This window comes from Panthera uncia, unplaced genomic scaffold, assembly GCF_023721935.1.
Source record: "Panthera uncia isolate 11264 unplaced genomic scaffold, Puncia_PCG_1.0 HiC_scaffold_437, whole genome shotgun sequence".
NCBI classification, from domain to species: domain Eukaryota; kingdom Metazoa; phylum Chordata; class Mammalia; order Carnivora; family Felidae; genus Panthera; species Panthera uncia.
This window is the reverse complement of record NW_026059580.1, coordinates 1-19,563: the sequence shown is the minus strand read 5'-3', so window position 1 is coordinate 19,563 and position 19,563 is coordinate 1. Positions and strand designations below refer to the sequence as shown.

At 40.2% G+C, this 19,563-nt stretch overlaps 2 protein-coding genes and 1 long non-coding RNA gene across 3 annotated transcripts in view; 2 read left to right on the top strand and 1 right to left on the bottom strand.

The window, feature by feature from the left end:
- LOC125918095 (integrin alpha-2) overlaps positions 1-4,853 on the top strand; it is a gene marked incomplete at its 5' end in the record, with an annotated part of 30,101 nt that extends 25,248 nt beyond the window's left edge. Inside the window, 2 exons of the mRNA XM_049624142.1 lie at positions 2,763-2,879; positions 3,563-4,853. Coding sequence (XP_049480099.1) covers positions 2,763-2,879; positions 3,563-3,643 — 198 coding nt within the window. The remainder of the gene's footprint in view (positions 1-2,762; positions 2,880-3,562) is intronic.
- On the top strand, positions 2,990-3,374 carry LOC125918097 (uncharacterized). Its single transcript, XR_007456374.1, has 2 exons — positions 2,990-3,074; positions 3,292-3,374. It is a non-coding gene; the product is annotated as an uncharacterized LOC125918097 (long non-coding RNA).
- Positions 4,854-9,957: 5,104 nt separating the features above from the next.
- LOC125918096 (molybdopterin synthase catalytic subunit) lies at positions 9,958-14,358 on the bottom strand. Its single transcript, XM_049624143.1, has 4 exons — positions 14,208-14,358; positions 13,531-13,681; positions 12,665-12,788; positions 9,958-10,075 (listed from the first exon to the last, which is right to left on the bottom strand). Exons 1-4 carry the CDS (start codon positions 14,326-14,328, stop codon positions 10,007-10,009), a joined length of 465 nt encoding a protein of 154 aa, XP_049480100.1. The 5' UTR covers positions 14,329-14,358; the 3' UTR covers positions 9,958-10,006.
- Between the last annotated feature and the right edge of the window lie 5,205 nt (positions 14,359-19,563).

The following is a 19,563-nucleotide window of genomic DNA, read 5'->3' as shown; positions in this document are numbered from 1 at the left end:
TCACTCCTAGTAGGCACTGGTCTTTGATAGGCATTCCGTTTCTGAAAACTTGAGAGTAGTGGTTCTTCTCACCTACATGGCTATAGAATATAACTGAAACTCTAAAAACCTGATGTGAGGTTGAGCTTTTTGGCAAAGGTATCTGCTACTCAAACAAGTCCAGTGAAGTACTTGTCCTCCACATTCCCCACCCCCACCTCCCCTTGTTGGCAAAGCTGGACCAGCAGTGACAGTGCAGCAGAAGGCACAACAGAGGGGGTTCATCTTACTTGTGACTCCTTCCTCCGTGCCTAAAGCAGCACCACCAGCTCTTCCTTCCTTCTCTTGATTTCACAAAACAGTCTAGGTCACAGGCCATAACATTCAGGTCATTCTTATTTGAATCATAGATTGTATTTTACAGTATTTTTTAAAGAGAAAGTGCTTAAGTATGCTTAATAAATGAGGCATTTATTAGAGGGCCTTTTTTTTTTTTTTTTTAGTATTCCTTATAGCTACATACTGGCACTGTGTATAGGGTCCATTCATTAGTTCTTATAGTCTAGAAAATTATAAATGTTCCCCTTGATATAAAACAAAAAAAGCGTCTTGCAAAGAAATGCACTTTTACAGAAAACAAAGGCTCACTGTTCTAAGGGCTGGCACAGGACAACTTTCCTTTGCAGTGAGCCTCTGGTTGGAATATGCCATATTTGGATAGAGCAGGATTTCCATGCTCTGCTAATCTGCTGGCAGAGCCCTTTCCATTTTTCCTCCTAATGCTTTTGTTACAAACTAGAAGCCAGTTTAAGACTCTATCCCAAAGACCAGCCTGGCAGCTGGCCTCAGTCCACTGTTGTAGCCATTAAAAAGCCAATGGCCCTGTGAACTCTGGACCTCTCTCCATACTTGAGAGTAAGGCTCACACACGGCCCTGGTATCTCACTCTGGTCCCAGGGGAAATTATTCCAAAAGAGGATGCTGTTTGGCCTCTGGCTTAAGACCCTCAGTCAAGGCCCACACCCACTCTTCAGAGGCTGGGGCATGGAAAATCAGAAATGGAGCCAAAGGAAATGTGGACTTCAAATTCAAAGTATTATGAACTTAGCAGTACTATAGATATTTTAACAGTTCATTTTAGAAAAATGTAGTGTTCAGACTATCTATCTGCTGAGGTCTTTGTTTTTTGTTTTTTTTTTTTTTTCCAGAAAGTACTAATAAATAAGTTATAATTTGAAATTAGCAATTTTAATGAACCTTTAGATTTTTTTTTCTTGGTTTTCTCTGAGCAATATTGGTAAATAACAAAGGCCAACTATTAATTGTCTATGAAACTAGATTTTGAATCCAAATATTCTAGATGATTTTTTGAATATTTGGAATCCAGATAATAATCTGACCTATCTCTCTATAGGGTAGATTAAGTGACTCTTAAATTTGTTTGAACTCTGGTCCATTTAAAAATCTGAGAAAAAAATTTATACCCGTGGATCCCTTTGGATCCATGGACCCCAGACTGGGAGATTCTGGAATGGAGAGTAAAGATATGACTGCCATTAAGCAGTGAACTATATGAATTCAGTTACTTTATTCCTAAATTTATAAAGCCTTATTTTATCCCTTGAAAATACAAATGAGAAGTAACAGAATTACCAAAAGGCCAGACTCAAATTTAGTCCAACTCATAAATTCTGTGATAAGCAGCAGCTTGTCTGCCATGGTCATGTAGTATTCAACCAATCAGTAAGATTTTTGTTACCTTGCTTTGCCCACAATGTAGTTCTTAGTATTCTTAATACACTTTGTGGAGGAAATGGTAGTGATTCTTTCTGTAACTAAAAACATATATATACGTACACACACATACACACAATATATACATACAGTAAAACCTTGGATTGTGAATAACTTGTTCTGCGAGTGTTCTGCAAGACGAGCAAACATTTCTAATAAATTTTAACTTGATCAACGAGCGATGTCTTACCATAGGAGTAGTCCGTGATGCTGAATGTCACATTGTCACAACTGAGCTGGTGGTTCCTGAAATTCGCTTTGATACACAAGTACTTTGGATTACAAGCATGCTTCTGGAACAAATTATGCTTGCAAACCAAGGTTTTACTGTATATAAGATATACAGTATTTTACCATTAGAACTCTTAGGGCTGCCATTCTATTACAGAGTCACAAAGATTCCCAGGAAGTGGACATAAAGGATCACACACAGCCTCCGGGGCAATTTATCACTGAAAAGGTCAACTTGAGCCCTGAGCTATTAACTATCACTTTTTAACAATCCACATCAAATACTCTTGAGTGAGAGTTAAGTGAAATCAATATTTAGAAGCCCGGTACAAAGCTGCTGTTGCTTAATCACAAGGCATCTGAGTTGTTGATTTGTTTGGTCTTTGGCCACCCCTGCCCCCTTCCAAGTTTGGACTCCAAATGCTGTCATTTGACAATGAGACTGTCTGCCAGAAACTAAAGTTCCTATTTCATAAATAAAGCATCTAAAGTTGTCAGAGATGACATAACCACTAAATACGGACACAATTAAAGGGAGGAAACTAGAAAACTTGTATTCTTTGCCTGTACTTTGCAGAAGCATTTTCTCTAGAAATTATACTGCACAATGTTTAGCTGAGGAATGAGATCCTGACCGAGTGACATCACCTTTCTAGACCACCATTAATAAAATCAGAGACTTTGAATAGACCATCTCACTTTTTTGGGGGTGCTACCATTAGTTAACTCAATTGTTGCATATATACATACATTTACAGATTCCCATTACGATAATGAAACCCCATGAGAAAGCTGAAGTACCAACTGGAGTTATAGTAGGAAGTGTAATTGCTGGAATCGTTTTGCTATTAGCTCTGGTTGCAGTTTTATGGAAGGTAAGAAAATTATCATACTTAAAAATATGGGGCTCCTGAATATATCTGTCTTGAATTTCCTTATCAAACAGTAACCTTAAGTTTTATGTGGTACCTACCTCCATCATAAGAAGGAAAGGCAAATTTATTTGCAAATTCTCACATCCGTTCCTGAAAACCATCAGTAAGGATTTTATATACAATATATAAAATGAGGTCTGGGGGCGCCTGGGTGGCGCAGTCGGTTAAGCGTCCGACTTCAGCCAGGTCACGATCTCGCGGTCCGTGAGTTCGAGCCCCGCGTCGGGCTGTGTGCTGATGGCTCGGAGCCTGGAGCCTGTTTCCGATTCTGTATCTCCCTCTCTCTCTGCCCCTCCCCCGTTCATGCTCTGTCTCTCTCTGTCCCAAAAAAAAAAAAAAAAAAAAAAATGAGGTCTGGATCCCGATACTTTTTTTTCCAACCTGCCTTTTATCCAGACCCCTGAATGTTTTGTTCAGGTACCAAAAAACAAACAATGTATGCTGTTCAGTTCAACCCTGTGTATTATTTCCTCACTGAAAAGCTGAGACCAAGTCACAGTCTGCACATCATCCTCTCCAGAGCCCCAGAGATTCCCACAGGGGCTTTAGTGGGCAGCCAAGGGGGTCTGAGGCCCCATAACAAAATAATTCACACGTGGTAAAAACTGTACATCACCTTACAGCTTGGCTTCTTCAAAAGAAAATATGAAAAAATGTCCAAAACTGCGGATGAGATTGACGAGACCACAGAACTCAACAGCTGAGCCCCACGGCGGTCTCACTGCAACGTGAGCTGTGGCAGCACAGCCAGGGTTTGCTGTTTGTGTGAATGGATTTGTTTTAAATCCCAGTGCTTTATGTGTAAGCGGTAAAACTCGCCTGATACTTTACGAAAACTGCAGGTCAGTTTGGGAAGAAGAAATTGGGTTGTTTTTTTTTTGGGGGGGGGCTAGGAGTAGAAAGGGTAAAAGACGGATTTTATATGGGGGGGGTGGGGGCAGGGAGTGACCTTTACACTGGCTGGTCCAGAGTTTACATAATGTGCATTGTGTCAGAAACATGAAATGCTTCCAAACATGAGAAGTCTTAAAGAAAAATAGAACCTTTCTCAGATTTGGTGGGGGGAACCCCAACCATTTAAAGTGATTGTTTTTAAACAGTGACCACAAGAGTGGAAGTACTTGGCCTAGCTATATAATTAGCTTGGATACTGAGGTTGATGGGGGGAAAAAGACAACACAGGTCTTCAACTTATGCTGGTCATCCAGAGCTGTCACAGAGGTTATTTTAAGTGACCTTTTTGTTAATGAAGGTATAATTTGCTGCTGTTGGCCTTCTCAGAGTCCCTTTTTTGCTATGATCTATTTATCAAAACAATCTTGGATACCTGGTAGGAGCCTAGAGTATGCTTCCTACAGAGGAAACCTCCATTTAAGGGGGTGGGGGCTGGGAGGGTAGTTTAGAAGTCAAATGCAAAATTTAAAATCTGTATCACAACATTGATGGTAAAATCCTATCTACTAGAGGCCCAGCCTGTGCCAAAAGAAGTAGGAAGTTCCCTTTCTCCTTCACCATGCACAGCTGGCTGACTTGACTGCCTGGCAGGGACCTAGTTTCAATTTATGGAAAAGGAGTAATTTCTTTGGCATCCTTCCTCCTTCCGTACTAAACCACTCTTGCACCTACCTCCTGGTGTCCCCATCTTCTAGAAGCCCACTAAGGCGTGCCTTCCTCTCCAGTAATTCAGGGTTAGCCACCTCCCTTTGGCCTTCATCCAAATCTCCAATTCGTTGGAGCAGCTGCTCTACACCAGGTGTGAGGAAGAAAAATCATCTCACTTACCTACTTGCATGAATAATCCCTTTAACTCCAGGGAGCTATTTTCCTTTATTGCTAAACAAGTAAGAAAAATAAGCCACGGTGAATTTCTAATTGTTGGAATTTCAGGCAGTGCAAACAAAGTACAAAACAAAATTCGGGAATTTGCAAATTACGAGGAGACCTTGGAAGCCCCCAAATTAGCAGGTGCACCCTCTGTGCTTGTGTGTTGCCGGAGGACTTAAACTTTCAGAAGAATGACTCCCACCTGGGCAAGTATGCTCATTAGGTAGCTCCTTAGGTCCCAACTCCTGGAACACTTATTTGGTCAAAAGAGGATGAAACCCAGTGGTCCATATTTTAACAAACATCCCAGTCACTAACGTAAACGGACTGCCTTGGAATGCCACCTGTTTCTCCTGCACCTTCTTTTGTTTGAGCCCACACACTCTCCAGGAGGGACTGGGAGAAAGGCAGAGGCAGAGGCAAAGGCAAGTGGGAACTATTTAATGTCAGAAACTGCATACCTAAAGCTTTGGACAAATCACTTGGCCTCTTTAAACTACAGTGTCCTCATTATGAAATGAGAAGACTGGGTTGGAGTTCAGCAGCAATGCTTTTAGTTTTGAAAGTTGAAGATCTGGATTTCTTACAATTACAGACAATCCTCAAAAAACCTGACTCTGAAAACAAGTACGTGCCTGTGTGCATCAGGCCCAACTGCTCTTCTGGCCTGGCTCCTGCGAGCTATCTAGAGCTATCTGTGTTGTCTGGTAACTTATTTTGTATTTGACAAAGCAAAACAAACCAGGTGGAAAAATCAGCCATAAAATGGCAGGGGCTTATAGCTTTGGCTATCTCTAGATGTGCTAAAGCCCAATTCTTATAACAGCTGTGTGGATTCAAATACTTTGAGTCCAAAATTTTTTTAAAGAGTGGAGGAAAAACCTAAGTTGATAAAGAATATTTAAGAAACCATGTAACTACTGTGTACATATACAGACTAGTTCTTCAGGGTGCTATACAAAGAATTCTAGCAGGTCATTCCTTTTATTTCACTCTGCCTCGCCTTTCTTACAGAAGCACTAAACTGAGGTCACATGCCCACGGCGAGCTTGAGCGCTTTGGCCAAGCCGGGGCTTAGGTAGTGTACCTCGTCAGGACTGTCTCCATGAAGCAGCTGGCTTACTACAACCTAAAAACTTAGCCACTGGTCTCTGTGCCATTTATTCCACTGGGGCAGGGTTTCTTTGCCTTGGCCCTGCTGACAAGGGGCTGGGTGACTCCTTGCAGGGGGCTGTCCTGTGCACAGTAGGGTGTTGAGCAGCATCCCTGGCAGTTACCAGGTGCCAGGAGCATCCTCTCTCCCAAGTTGTGACAATATACAAGTATCTCCAGACACTGTATCACACTTCCTGGGAGGCAAAAGTCACCCCAACGGAGAAGCACTGCGCCAGGAGCAAGTGGCCTAAATGGGCAACAGATTTGAGGCAGGGGCTCTAGTGAGGAGTATTTCTCCAACACTTTTAAGCAAAGGCGAGTATTTAGCCAAGAAATCAAAGAACAAAACCCCACTGCTTGAAAACAAGTTATGTATTCCTAGTCAGCCTTACTTTTGCTTTAAAAGTAAGTATAATATGGGGCTTAAAAAACACCATCTTAAAGTTTCCATTTCATAAATGGTATATATAGACAAGATCTGTAGAATGTGATTAAAAAGAGTTGCTTCATGCATGGCTGCCACACAAGCCATATAAAAGAGTAAAATAGTTTGTAAAGAAGCTGCATTGAGACTTGAAATTGTGCATCATTCATTTTAGTAGCAAAAGAACTGGAGATTTTTTTTTCTAGCTGGCAGTGTTCTTTATAAAATAGAAATTATTAACTGTGAAAAAGAACTAAACCCAATTTATCCTAATCACCTAAGTGATTATACAAAAAACTATCATAAAAAGTATAATTTTATAATGTATTTATCTCTCCTGATATACAGCTGTAAGTTATTAAAAATCTCCCACGCTGATGGTGCGGAGCCTGCTTAGGATTCTCTCTCCACCCTTCCCCGACTCGCTCTAACAAAAAACTTAAAAATATATATATATATCAAGACATTAAACGGAAAATAGGATCCCTCAAACTGAGCACCGTGGCCTAACTTTACTTTTTCAATTTGCACACAAAAAATACCTGCATACATGACTTTTCAGGACTATGCCCTTCATGTGTATTGACAAATACCCATTTTAAACAATTTGAAAGACTAAACATCTAGAGGTAGAAGATAAACATGAGGGTAAAGTCTGAAATAAAAAGTGTTAACTACTTCTTTGAACCTTAAAGGATGAAACCATTTTTTTATATTTACATATGGCTACATTTTCATCTGTACCTGGTTTATTTTGACAGATAAAATGTATATATTGCACGACTATGTTAGAATTGTACATTTTCTAAAGAGAAAGGATCTTGGATATTTTCCTTCATGTAAAGTATAAATCTTTAAGATGTGATTAAGTATATTTGTTTTTGATTAACTGGTTTTTGCCTTTTTTCTCTCCAAAAATATAAAAATGAATGTATCATGTTCATCAAGTTGCACAACTCATTTGATTCCTGAGAAATCATTGGAAAAGTAATCAACATTAACGAGAAAAGCTCTTAACTAAGAATGAGACTCTAAAGTGTTTTTTAATTATAAACCACTCTTCATACCACATTACTAAATTATAATTAAAGTTGTTTTGAAAATAAAGTTACTGACTTTGGACTTCTGATTTTATGGCTCGTATATTTCAGTGTATTTATTGTATGCACTCACCCTGCTTCAGAACACGTTCAAGACTCCATGTAAGAATGAGGATGTATCTAATTTCTTACATTACTAGCAGTGACCACAGGCTGTTTTGTAAGAACCTTCAATTGCCTTCATAGTTTAAGGACTAGATGTAAAACCTTGCTTCTAAACGTGTGGTCCACAGATAGGCAGCCCGGCATCATCTGGGGCCCATTACCAAACGTGTATCTCCATGGCATCCAGAAGTGAATTCGAAGGGAAGTTTAACAAGACTCTCCAACGAATCACGTTCCATATTGAAAGTTTGAGAAGCACTGCTCTAAAGCACAACTTCTCTCTCCAAACGTGTACTTGGAAGAGAGAGAAAAAAAAGTTGGCCAAACCATTGCAACTTGCCAAAACATTCAGGGTTTTTTTTTTTTTTTTTTCCTACTCTGGTTTTAGTAGTAAGCAGGAGGGTTTAAATATTTTAAGGATTAAATATGCTAAAGGTATTAGGTGTTGTGAAAGCTACGTATCCAGCTTACCGACTGGCCCTCACTGTACAGACTGGTGCATCAATGCAAAGCTTGGGTGGCACATGTTTCCATTTCCATGGATACACACGTGTCTCCCATTCCCGCATCAGGTGATCGCTCAGACGCCTTCCTCAGCCCTGCCCATCTCAGTCCCGGTGAACCAAGTCGTAAGGGCCGCTGACTGCAGAACCATCACAGTGCGTCTCGTACACATCACACATTAAAATACAACCATGAACAAAAAGAACATTAGCTCTGGCACAGAATAGACCCGTATTCCCAAATTGGAAAATAATTTTATAATTACTCATTTTTTTTTAAAAGTAATTCCTTTTACTTACTCTACATCACCTTTTAAAAACTATAAACAGCATTTTAAAAACTTCCATCCTCATCCTATCGTATAACTTAAACCCTTAATATTTTAAACTCTGATACCAATTAAGCAATGGAAATAATTGTACTCAAAGTCAGACACTACTTTAAGAACCACTCTGACCTAACTTAAAGAAAAAGGCTAACTAAACTGAACTTTTTGGCTCCATGCAAAAAGTTTTTGCATAGAAAAGTAACCGACTAAAAAAACCTCACTCAAGTTGCTCTTACCTTAGCCCTGGCTCTACTGCCCTCTGCTGGGTCAGCAACTAACTACATCATAAATCATTCCTGCCTTAAGATACCATGTTCACAAACTCCATGCCCAATAAGTAACTAAGTAAGATGTTACAGAATGGCCCAGGGGGAGGAAGTGGAGGGGAAACCTACCCACTCATGCATTTAACCAGATACCTTTACACACACATAAGGGCTACAGCTACACCTGTCAGGTGTGTTTAATTGGAGCACAATACTCAACACCAACAGCACTTTTTGGTGCATGGTAGTGGTTAGGGCACACCTGACAGACAAGTCCCTGACCTCAAGAAGTCTGTAGTCTGGTGATGGGAATAAACTAATAGATACAGTACAACTAATGCTACAGTACAGTAGCATTAAGGGCCACAAGAAGATACAAGGCAGAGTAAAGGAAGGGGATTCCGGTTTTAAATAAGGTAGAGAAGGCTCTCTGAGGAGGGAACATTTAACTGGGGACTTGAAATAGTGAGGAAGCAGACTATGGGAATATCTGGGGGAAGAGCATTCTACACAAATAGACAAGGAAGGACCCTATGACAGAATAAGCCTACTACATACCAGCCACAGCAAAGCAGGGGGCTGGAGCAAGGTGAGGGGCAGGCAGGAGCCCAAGCATATAGACCATAGACCACGGTGAGGACTGTGGGGCTCCAGCATGGGATTAGCTTTCCAAAGGCTCTGAGGAGGATGAAATGACCCACATGGGAGAAGGAAGAGTGTCAGGAGGGGTGCTGTCAGCAGGGCCACAACAACGGTCCAAGAGAAATGGAGCGGTGGCTTGGACGAGAGTTGCGGCAGTGGGATTCAGAAGTAGCAGCTAGATTCGAGAGACATCTAAGAATCTGTTTTCAAATTCTCCAACAGGTTCATTCAAGGATTTGAGATCAAGACTCAAACTACTGGCTTCTTGACCACTACTTCTCACAATAAACTGAAATATACTAGAACTCTAACATCATATCCAAAGGACAAAAATATCCACAAAATCACAAAATATTTCACTCACTGACCATCTATTACTTTCAAAGAAAATAAAATGCTTTCATTTTGCTTCTCATTGAAAAAAATATATAAGTAATTTAAATTTCCTACTTCATGGAATGGTATGTCTACCACAGGCATCTTTCCTCACATTTAAATTTACTCTACCATTTTTTCCCTAAAGTCTTTTCTCTATCTGTGGCTCCTGCATAAGCCTTCATCCTAACACTCATTTTTTTTTCTCCCTTTTGTCCCACTGGTGTAACACAAGAGACTGTGTTTCAGTAAACTAGCTTAACTTCTAGAAAAGAAAAATCAAAATGTGATTAAAGACAGTTTACCAAGTTTAATTTTAGTTCTCTAAAAAAAAAATGTGTGAATTAATCACTGGCTGTCCAAAAGCACTCTTTGTTTCTTTTCCAAGATGATGATGATTCTTCATACATTTCCTGAAAAACAGAACCATAACAGGTATTCAAAACAGAGTGGCTTAACAAATTCAACTGCATCAGAAAAATTCAGGCAAATGAATCTAGTTAAATCTGCTACTCTTCCAACAATCCAATAAATATTTGTTTGAGGCACTGAAAGGAGAAAACTGAATAAATCTGTTCCCTCCACTTAAAGACCCCAATCCAGTGGGAGAAACACTGACATGAAGACTTAACAAGGCAAGGTACAACCACAGAATGGAATAAACAATTCCATTTGGGACCATGTCAGGAGACAGCCTGAGCAAGGTTACACAGGGAAGATGCAAGGTCTTTAATAATTTTAAACACTTTTTTCTTTCCAAACACATCTACTTCAGCATTTCTATATATGCTTTTCCACAGGCTGATGGAATATTTCCACTAGGTGTGAAATTAAGTGACCACCCACAGAAGTTCTTAAGCAGGTTTGGGCTCTACCCTAGAGACAATTGACAATTGCTTTGTAAGTGTGTGCCCCACCTACCTGCCTACCCGGCTATTTCACCAATGATCTCAAAGCACAGGTGGGACTAGAACCCGACACAAACTGAGATGATACTCGGAAGGGAGGGGAATAAGAATGTATCAATCTTTCTTCTCAATCTCCAGTCAAATCCTATTTCTGAGGGACAGAAATCCAAATTTGACCTTCCTCTGAACACTGTATATACCCTCTCAACCTCTACAGACAGAAAAGTAAACAGAAAGCTCAGCTAGACCTTGAAGTATAAAGATGAGAGGATGCCCCAATCCTGCCCACCCTCCTCTTATTCCAGGGACCTACTCTCTCATCTACTTTCTATGGGCAGGCTGTCCATTCTTTCTCCTTGGTAAGGAGAGCTACTGGGGTGCCTGATGACTCAGGTGGTTGAGTGTTCGACTTCTGATTTGGGCTCAGATCATGATCCCAGGGTCATGGGATCAAGTCCCACATTGGGTTCCGCACTAAGCATGGATCCTGCTTAAGATTCTCTCTTAAGCCACCTGGGTGGCTCAGCAGGTTAAGCATCTGATTCTTGATTTCAGCTCAGATCATGCTCTCATGGATTGTTGGGTTCTGCGCTGACAGCACAGAGCCTGCTTAGGATATTCTCTTTCTCTTTCTCTTTCTCTTTCTCTCTCTCTCTCTCTCTCTCCTTCTCTGTCCCTCCCCTATGCATGTGTTCTTTCTCTCTCTCAAGATAAATAACATTTAAAAAATAAAAAAAGGTTCTCTTCTTCTGTCCCTCTCCCCTGCTTGTACTATCTGAAAAAATTAAATTAAAATTAATTAAAAAAAAAAAAGCTACCTCTGCCACCCAGATTCACAACTCAATGGAGAATGCTCTCCCTGACTCACTCTATTCAGGAGACTGCCTCATGTAGTCTATCAAAATGGTGGCAGCTTTGTTCAAAGCAAAGCCACCATACAGCTGAGCTTCACAGAGACTGTTTTCTGTCACAAATCCTATCTTCAAATCCCAAAGTATCCCCTTATAAGAACAGGTGTCAGTTTTTATTCATTTCAAAATTTTTTTTAATCTTTATTTTTGAGAGAGAGACAGAGCATGAGCAGGGAAGGGGCAGAGAGAGAGGGAGACACAGAATCAGAAGCAGGCTCCAGGCTCTGAGCTGTCAGTACAGAGCCCGATGCAGGGCTCGAACTCACGAACTGTGAGAACATGACCTGAGCCGAAGCTGGTCGCTTAACCAATTGAGTCACCCAGGCACCCCAGTTTCAGTTTTTGTTCAGAAAACATGGTCACTGGGTTTCATAGGTCCTGTGTAAGAGTCCAATTTGTTCATCTCTACCACAAACGGAGCCAGCAGGCTCCTAGGAAAGACACGCTCTGCCCTCTGATCTGAGATGTTAATTCCCTCCTTGGCTTTGCTACCCAGCCAAAATGCTGTGGGCAATTCTAGAGTCTTAAAGGCAATTACAAGTTTGAGAGTTCAGAACAACCCCACTGTTACTGTTACTGTTACTACACCATGGAAGAACTTAAGGAGTTGGGTCTTTTCATCCCTTCAGAATGTCCTCTTTAACCAGAGATTCACTCTTACTGATTGGTTTGATGTGTTGACAGAAAACAAACTAGAATTTCCTATTTATGTCTGAAAATCCACTCACTATGCATTTTCTCCAAAGAGGCAATACCCCACTCTTTTTTCCTAAGAAATTCTAGAATGTTGCTTGCTCTTTTGCCTCGAGAAATCTTGTTTACCTATTGCTGAACAGCTGTGCATTATTATCACTCTCCACAGGACTAACTCAAGGGAATTCTAATCCAAAGTGAATGAATTCATATATGAACCAATGGAAAAGTCCAGACAAGGAATTCCAATTGTTACCAACTATTGAGGCCTAATCTGTGCCATGCATTTCTTTGGGGCATGTACTTTTCATGCTTAACAAACTTTGGAAAGGAGATATTACATAAATACTATTTCAGATAAAGAAAACACAATTCTATAGAGTCAGGGAAGACCCTAGAATACAAGTTCTACATGTAATCTCATTCCTTATCTTTTAAACAATTTGTGAGAAAAACCATGTCCAAATGGCAAAATTAGATATTTCCTTACCTTTTTCCATATGGGCACCTTGGCTTTTAAAGTATCAATGGCATAGCTCACAGCTTCAAGGGATGAAGTCCTATGGGCCGAGGACACAGCAATGATAATGCTTGCTTCAGACACTGGAACTAAGCTTTAACAAAATGAAGAAGAAAAATTGCCATCTCTTCTGAATCCACATGTTAAAGGATATTAAACACATGAAAAAAAAATTCCAGCAAAGCATTCTTACAACTAAATATCCAGTTCTACTTTAAACTTCAGGTTAATTAAAAAACAGTAATTTATCCCGTTTGCATTCAGCAGAGGGGATGTTGAGGTTGTGCCTAATTTGTTAGTATATTAAATAGAAACAAATATTAAAGAATAGAATTGATGAAATTTAGTTTTTAATAACAAAATAACAACTAATGTAATATAACAGAAATGGAGTCTCAATTGCTGGGCTCTTTTTAAAGTCTAGAACTCCACTCTTCTTAGTGGTATAAACAGGCAACTAATTTAATGACCTTCAAAGGCACTACATTAAAAAAAATCTATTAACAGACTTATCATACAAATAGAGTCCAGACTATAAAACAATTCTTAAAAGGCCTCAAGGACTTTAGCACACATTAGCACAGGCCTTGTGTCTGCACAAGGCTTTTTCGAGTTTGGCACATTTGGACTTTGTTTTAGCATCAGGCACTCTCCAGATGTTACAATGAAACAAACAGCCCTTGAGGTGCTATCCACTGTCTGCCTGTCTGCCAGAATAATACACAAACCTTCCTCTCATGCTAATATAGGATTCCTACAGAAGATTCCAGAATTAAAATAGCACAATGATGGAAAACAAATGCAATTAACTATTTAATTGCTAAAGGAAATCATACCCAAGTCTATGAAACACTGCTATGTGTTTGACTGGCCATTTCTGCCTAATGTCACTACAAATTTTTCTGATTTCATTTTCCGCCATTGGTAGATATGCTTCATATTCTAAGCTAATGACTTTTTTCCCTTCAAAGTTATTTCTTGTAGTCCCTAAAAAAAAAAGAAAGAAAAAGAAAAATATTAAGGTTTCCTTACAATAGAAATAACACATTAATAGAAAAAAGGATTATTTCAGCAGCACACCAATTTGCCTACGAATTGCTTTCAAATTTTCTAAAAACAAACATTTGGTTAGAAAACCAAAAAATAATTATCATAAAGATGAGGAAATACAATGTCGCTAATGAGGCAAACGTATCAAAAATACTCATAGGACAAACCAGGATGGGAAACATTATGCTCCCAGGACTATCATTAAGTTAGTATCACCACCATTTTTTCCCCTCAATATTTGGAACATACAGAATTCTCCCTGAAAATAATGACTCTTATTCTACTCTTTTAATGCCTTTAACACAGGTTGGTTTGAATCTGAATAAAAATTAAAAAGTGTCTACCCACCATGGGTTACTGCTCTTAGTATCTTAAAATCCTCTATTAACACTGAACATGGAAAACACTTGCTGATTTCTATTGTCTTATGCAGTCAACCCACACTGTGAAAATCACAACTTACCTACAAACAGGGATACTGCACCACAGAGTGGAGAAACCACCAACTGTGAGACTTCATCTATGGAGAGTTTCTCAGCAGTGAATTTTATTATATCTTTAGATTTCTCTTCAATTTCATTCATATCTTTCCTGGAAGATATTAACAAACCTTAACATTGGTACTACAGGCAAAACACCCAACTCAACTGTGTTTCAATTTATATTTTTTGTACATTAGATGTGATAGAAGTCATGGTTTGAACTGAATGATAAAAACAAGTGTAAAATTTTAGCAAAACTCAACATATTTATAAATATCCCCAATGAATCAAGCAGGATATATAAAAGGAACTGTAATCTACCTCATATGCCACTTTATTCCAAATTCTGGAATTGCTACTCTTATCTCCTATCGTAGTATAGGTCAGACATCGACACCTTCAGCCACACACACATATCACCTCTGATCACTACATCACCATGCACTACACCTAGGACTGGTTTTTTCTTTATCCAAAAGGGAGAGAGGGAGAACAGAAGCAATGGTGACTCCACAGGAACTCAGTTCATTTCATAACCGGGCATAATCCTAGTTAAGTAACGGAGGAAATAAGGAAATGAACTGCGTGCCTATCACCAGATGTCCTACAAAGTCCTCTGCCATGCATTTCTCATTTCATTTATCAAGCATCTATTACATTCTCACTAAGTGACTAACCCCACACACAAGGACCAGGGAACAAAAAACCTGCCTCCTGCGCTCAGGGCACCTATATGGGAATGGGAGAAACAAAGCAATAAACAAAAAATATAAATAGGGGTAACTTATAAAAATAAACAGGGTTCTGAGACAGAGCATGGGTGCTGGGGAAGGGGCTATTTAAGAGGGTCAAAGAAAGCCTTTCTGAAGACATACTATAGAGAGGTGAGACCTGAAAGAAAGCAGCCTGTAAAGAAACAGAAGAACAGACACCCAGGCAGAGACAGGGAATGGCAAATACAAAGCCTCCAGAACCTGCAGGGAGGCTGGAGCTCAGGATGTGAGGGAGAGAACAGATGGGCTGAGGGTGGGCACGTGGGCCGGGTCTTGCCGGATGAGGAGTCTGGATATAATCATAAATCCTGCGGGATTTCATTCACAATGAAAGGCAAGAGAGAGAAGGCTCAGGGGAGTTAAGCACTCCTTCAATGTGGTTCCAACCAAGGAATCCCACTAAATCCAATGTCTTTTTCCCTATACTTCCAGCTACTGGAAAGAAAGAAAAGCACAAATATTCACATTCCACTGGGTTCCAGGATGTTTCAACCTCCTGTACATGGCACCTGAGCTTCTTACAATAACTTACATGTAACATGAACATGGTCTGTGAACGTCAAACCATACCAAATTCCTACCACTTTGATTCTGTAAGGATGTGGATTCTAAAACCACATGTTAGGGAGGGGATCCAACATGGTGTAGTAGTAGGGGGACCCAAAGTTCCCTTGTCTCTCAAACACAGCAGTGTTAAGGCCAAAGGACTTCGAATTCCAAGAGTCAGGGCTGCAGAGTGACAAAGATGTCTCCAGGGACCCACGGGGACAACCTGGCAGGCCACAGATGCGTGACTGCAAACTGGAAGAGATAAAACAGGCCGTGTAGGCATGGAGGGAAGGGATCCCTTTCTGCGGAGAGACAAAGGGAAGAGAAACAGAGGCTGGGGACGCCTAGGACTGTATCTAAACAAGAGAAAAACCACAGACCGGGAGGGAGAAAGATCCAATCTCTAACCGCGGGCTTTCCCCAGGCTCAGTAACTAGTTCAGAGGCACAGTCCACAGTGGGAGAAAGCAATCCCCTTCCTGGAGTGCTGTGGGAAGAAGGTATATAACCTTTCAAAGGACAAAGACTGCCTGCGCCCACCAGCCATAAGCCATATATCGGTGGCACCGAGTGGCACTTCCCCAGATCCCAGGTGTATGGAGAGAGAATCTGTAAAACATCGGGGTTTAAGTCCCAGCCGAGCGCCAGGGAGGCATGGGGTCGGGGGAGCAGAACAAACAGCCTTGTTCGTGCCTGCAGCACTGCAAACATGGTCTGAACAGAGTGCTTTGGGACAGCCGGACGATGGAGCGGAGACTGTGGTGTCGCCATTTTTCTCGCCATCACCACCAAGATGGGTCCTCAGGGATCGGTCTGTGGGCCCCACAGTGGAGGCGGGAGATGCCTACACCAAACCATGCCCCTCCATACCTGGTAACTGTGTATCTACCAAAGCGGGATTGACACTAACAAACCAGAGAGCTGCTCCTCCAGATCAGCACTGCCACCAGTTCCAAGGCACCCAGCGGCATTGCACTGCCTGATTTAATTCTTGGACAATTCTTATTATATATGTATATATTTTATTTATTTATTTTTCTTCCTTTTCTCCTTCTTACTTCTTCTCTCCTGTAGTCTGGTTATTCTGGTTATTGGTTTACGTAAGCAGACATATTTAATCTATTCTCTTTATACTTGTTCTATATCTCTTTATTTTCCTCTCTCTCTGGAATAAGCTGTAGAGTTTCTCTGCCTGCTCACTTTTCTTTTCTTCTTCCCTGCCGCTGTCATTTCTCTCTTTGTCTGGGATAAGACCTCTTCCATCAACAATGCCTCAACCCCGTTGTTTTGCTACAGCTGATGTTTTTTCTTTTTGTATTTGTTTCTTTGTTTTCTTTTCGAGGGCTACTTCAACGAACAAATCAAAGCACACCTGGTGGAGGGTCCAAAGGATCACTACGAGTAGGGAGAAAAAGCAACCAGAGTCACAACAACAGACAGCAAGTAACACTCCAAAAAACAGCTCCTGAAGGGCCAGGCCCTGGACAATGTATGATCCCTCTTTAATATAGTAGTGCTCACAGGTGCAGGCCACATAACAAGCTTTTAAAACACACAAGGGACAGAAAACTAGCCAAAATTCAAAAATGAACTACTGGGACCTCATCAAAATAAAAAGCTTCTGCACAGCGAAGGAAACAATCAGCAAAATTAAAAGTCAACCGACAGAATGGGAGAAGATATTTGCAAATGACATATCAAATAAAGGGTTAGTATCCAAAATCTATAAAGAACTTATCAAACTCAACACCCAAAAAACAACTAATCCAGTGAAGAAATGGGCAAAAGACGTGAATAGACACTTCTCCAAGGAAGACATCCAGATGGCCAACCAACACATGAAAAAATGCTCAACATCACTCATCATCAGGGAAATACAAATCAAAACCACAATGAGATACCACCTTACACCTGTCAGAATGACTAACATTAACAAGTCAGGCAACAACAGATGTTGGTGAGGATGCGGAGAAAGAGGATCTCTTTTGCATTGTTGGTGGGAATACAAGCTGGTGCAGCCACTCTGGAAAACAGTATGGAGGTTCCTCAAAAAACTAAAACTAGAACTACCCTACCACCCAGCAATTGCACTACTAGGCATTTATCCATGGGATACAGGTGTGCTGTTTTGAAGGGACACCCCCATGTTTACAGCAGCACTATCAACAATAGCCAAAGTATGGAGAGAGCCCAAATGTCCACTGATGGATGAATGGATAAATAAAAGGTGGCGTGTGTGTGTGTGTGTGTGTGTGTGTGTAATGGAGTATTACTCGGCAATCAAGAATGAAATCTTGCCATTTGCAACTACATGAATGGAACTGGAGGGTATCATGCTAAGTGAAATTAGTCAGAGAAAGACAAAAATCATATGACTTCACTCATATGAGGACTTTAAGAGACAAAACAGAACGGAAACAAAAATAATATAAAAACAGGGAGGTGGACAAAACAGAAGAGATTCATAAATATGGAGAAGAAACTGAAGGTTGCTAAAGGGGTTGTGGGAGGGGAGATGGGCTAAATGGGTAAGGGGCATTAAGGAATCTACTCCTGAAATCATTGTTTCATTATATGGTAAGTAATTCAGATGTAAAGTTTAAAAAATTAAAAATAAAATTAAAAAGAAATTTACAATAGACTTTGATCAATAAAAAAAAAGACAGAAAGAAAAGAAAACTAGCCAAAATGATGAAACAGAATAATTCTCAAAAGAAATTCCGGGAAGAAATGAAAGCTGAAGAATCGATCAAAACACATAAACAATATAACTGAACAAGAATTTAGAATAATAGTCATAAGATTAATCGCTGAGCTTGAAAAAAACATAGAAGACAGCAGAGAATCTATTGCTGCAGAGATCAAGGAACTAAAAAATACTCATGATGATTTAAAACTGCTATAAATGAGGTGCAAAATAAACTAGAGGTAGTAACAGTGAGGATTGAAGAGGCAGGGAGAAGAATAAGTAAAACAGAAGAAAAAATATGGAAAAAGATGAAGCTGAGAAAAAGAGATAAAACTATTCTGGACCACAAGGGGAGAATTAGAGAACTAACTGAATCAATGAAACATAATCGTATCCGTATCACAGGAGTTCCAGAAAAAGAAGAGACAGAGAAAGGGGTGGAAGGGATACTTGAACAAATCATAGCTGAGAACTTCCCCCAATCTGGGGAAGGAAACAGACACTGAAATCCAGGAGGCACAGAGAACTCCCTTCAGACATAATTTGAATTGATCTTCTGTACAACATATCATAGTGAAACGGGCAAAACACAAAGATAAAGAAAGAATTCTGAAAGCAGCTAGGGATAAACGGGCCTTAACTTATAAGGGTAGACACGTAAGGACAGTAGCAGACCTATCTACTGAAACTTGGCATGCCAGAAACGAGTGGCAGGAAATTTTCAATGTGCTGAATAGGAAAAATATGCAGCCAAGAATCCTTTATCCACCAAGCCGGTCATTCAGAATAGAAGGAGAGATAAAGGTTTTCCCAGACAAACAAAAACCGAAGGAATTCATGACCACTAAACCAGTCTTGCAAGCGATCCTAAGGGGTCTCTGTGAGTGGAACGATGCAAAGACCACAAAGGACCAAAGACATCACTACAAGCATGAAACCTACAGATAACACAATGACTCTAAATTCATATCAATAATAACACTGAATGTAAATGGACTAAATGCTCCAATCAAAAGACACAGGGTATCAGAATGGATAAAAAAACAAGAGGCATCTATCTGCTGTCTACAAGAGACTCATTTTAGACCTGAGGACACCTTCAGATTAAAAGTGAGGGAATGGAGAACCATCTATCATGCTACTGGAAGTCAAAAGAAAGATGGAGGAGCCATACTTGTGTCAGACAAACTAGATTTTAAACTAAAGGTTGTAACAAGAGATGAAGAAGAGCATTATATCATAATTACAGGGTCTATCCATCAAGAAGAGCTAACAATTATAATGTCTATACACCCAATTCAGAGGCACCCACACATATAAAACAATC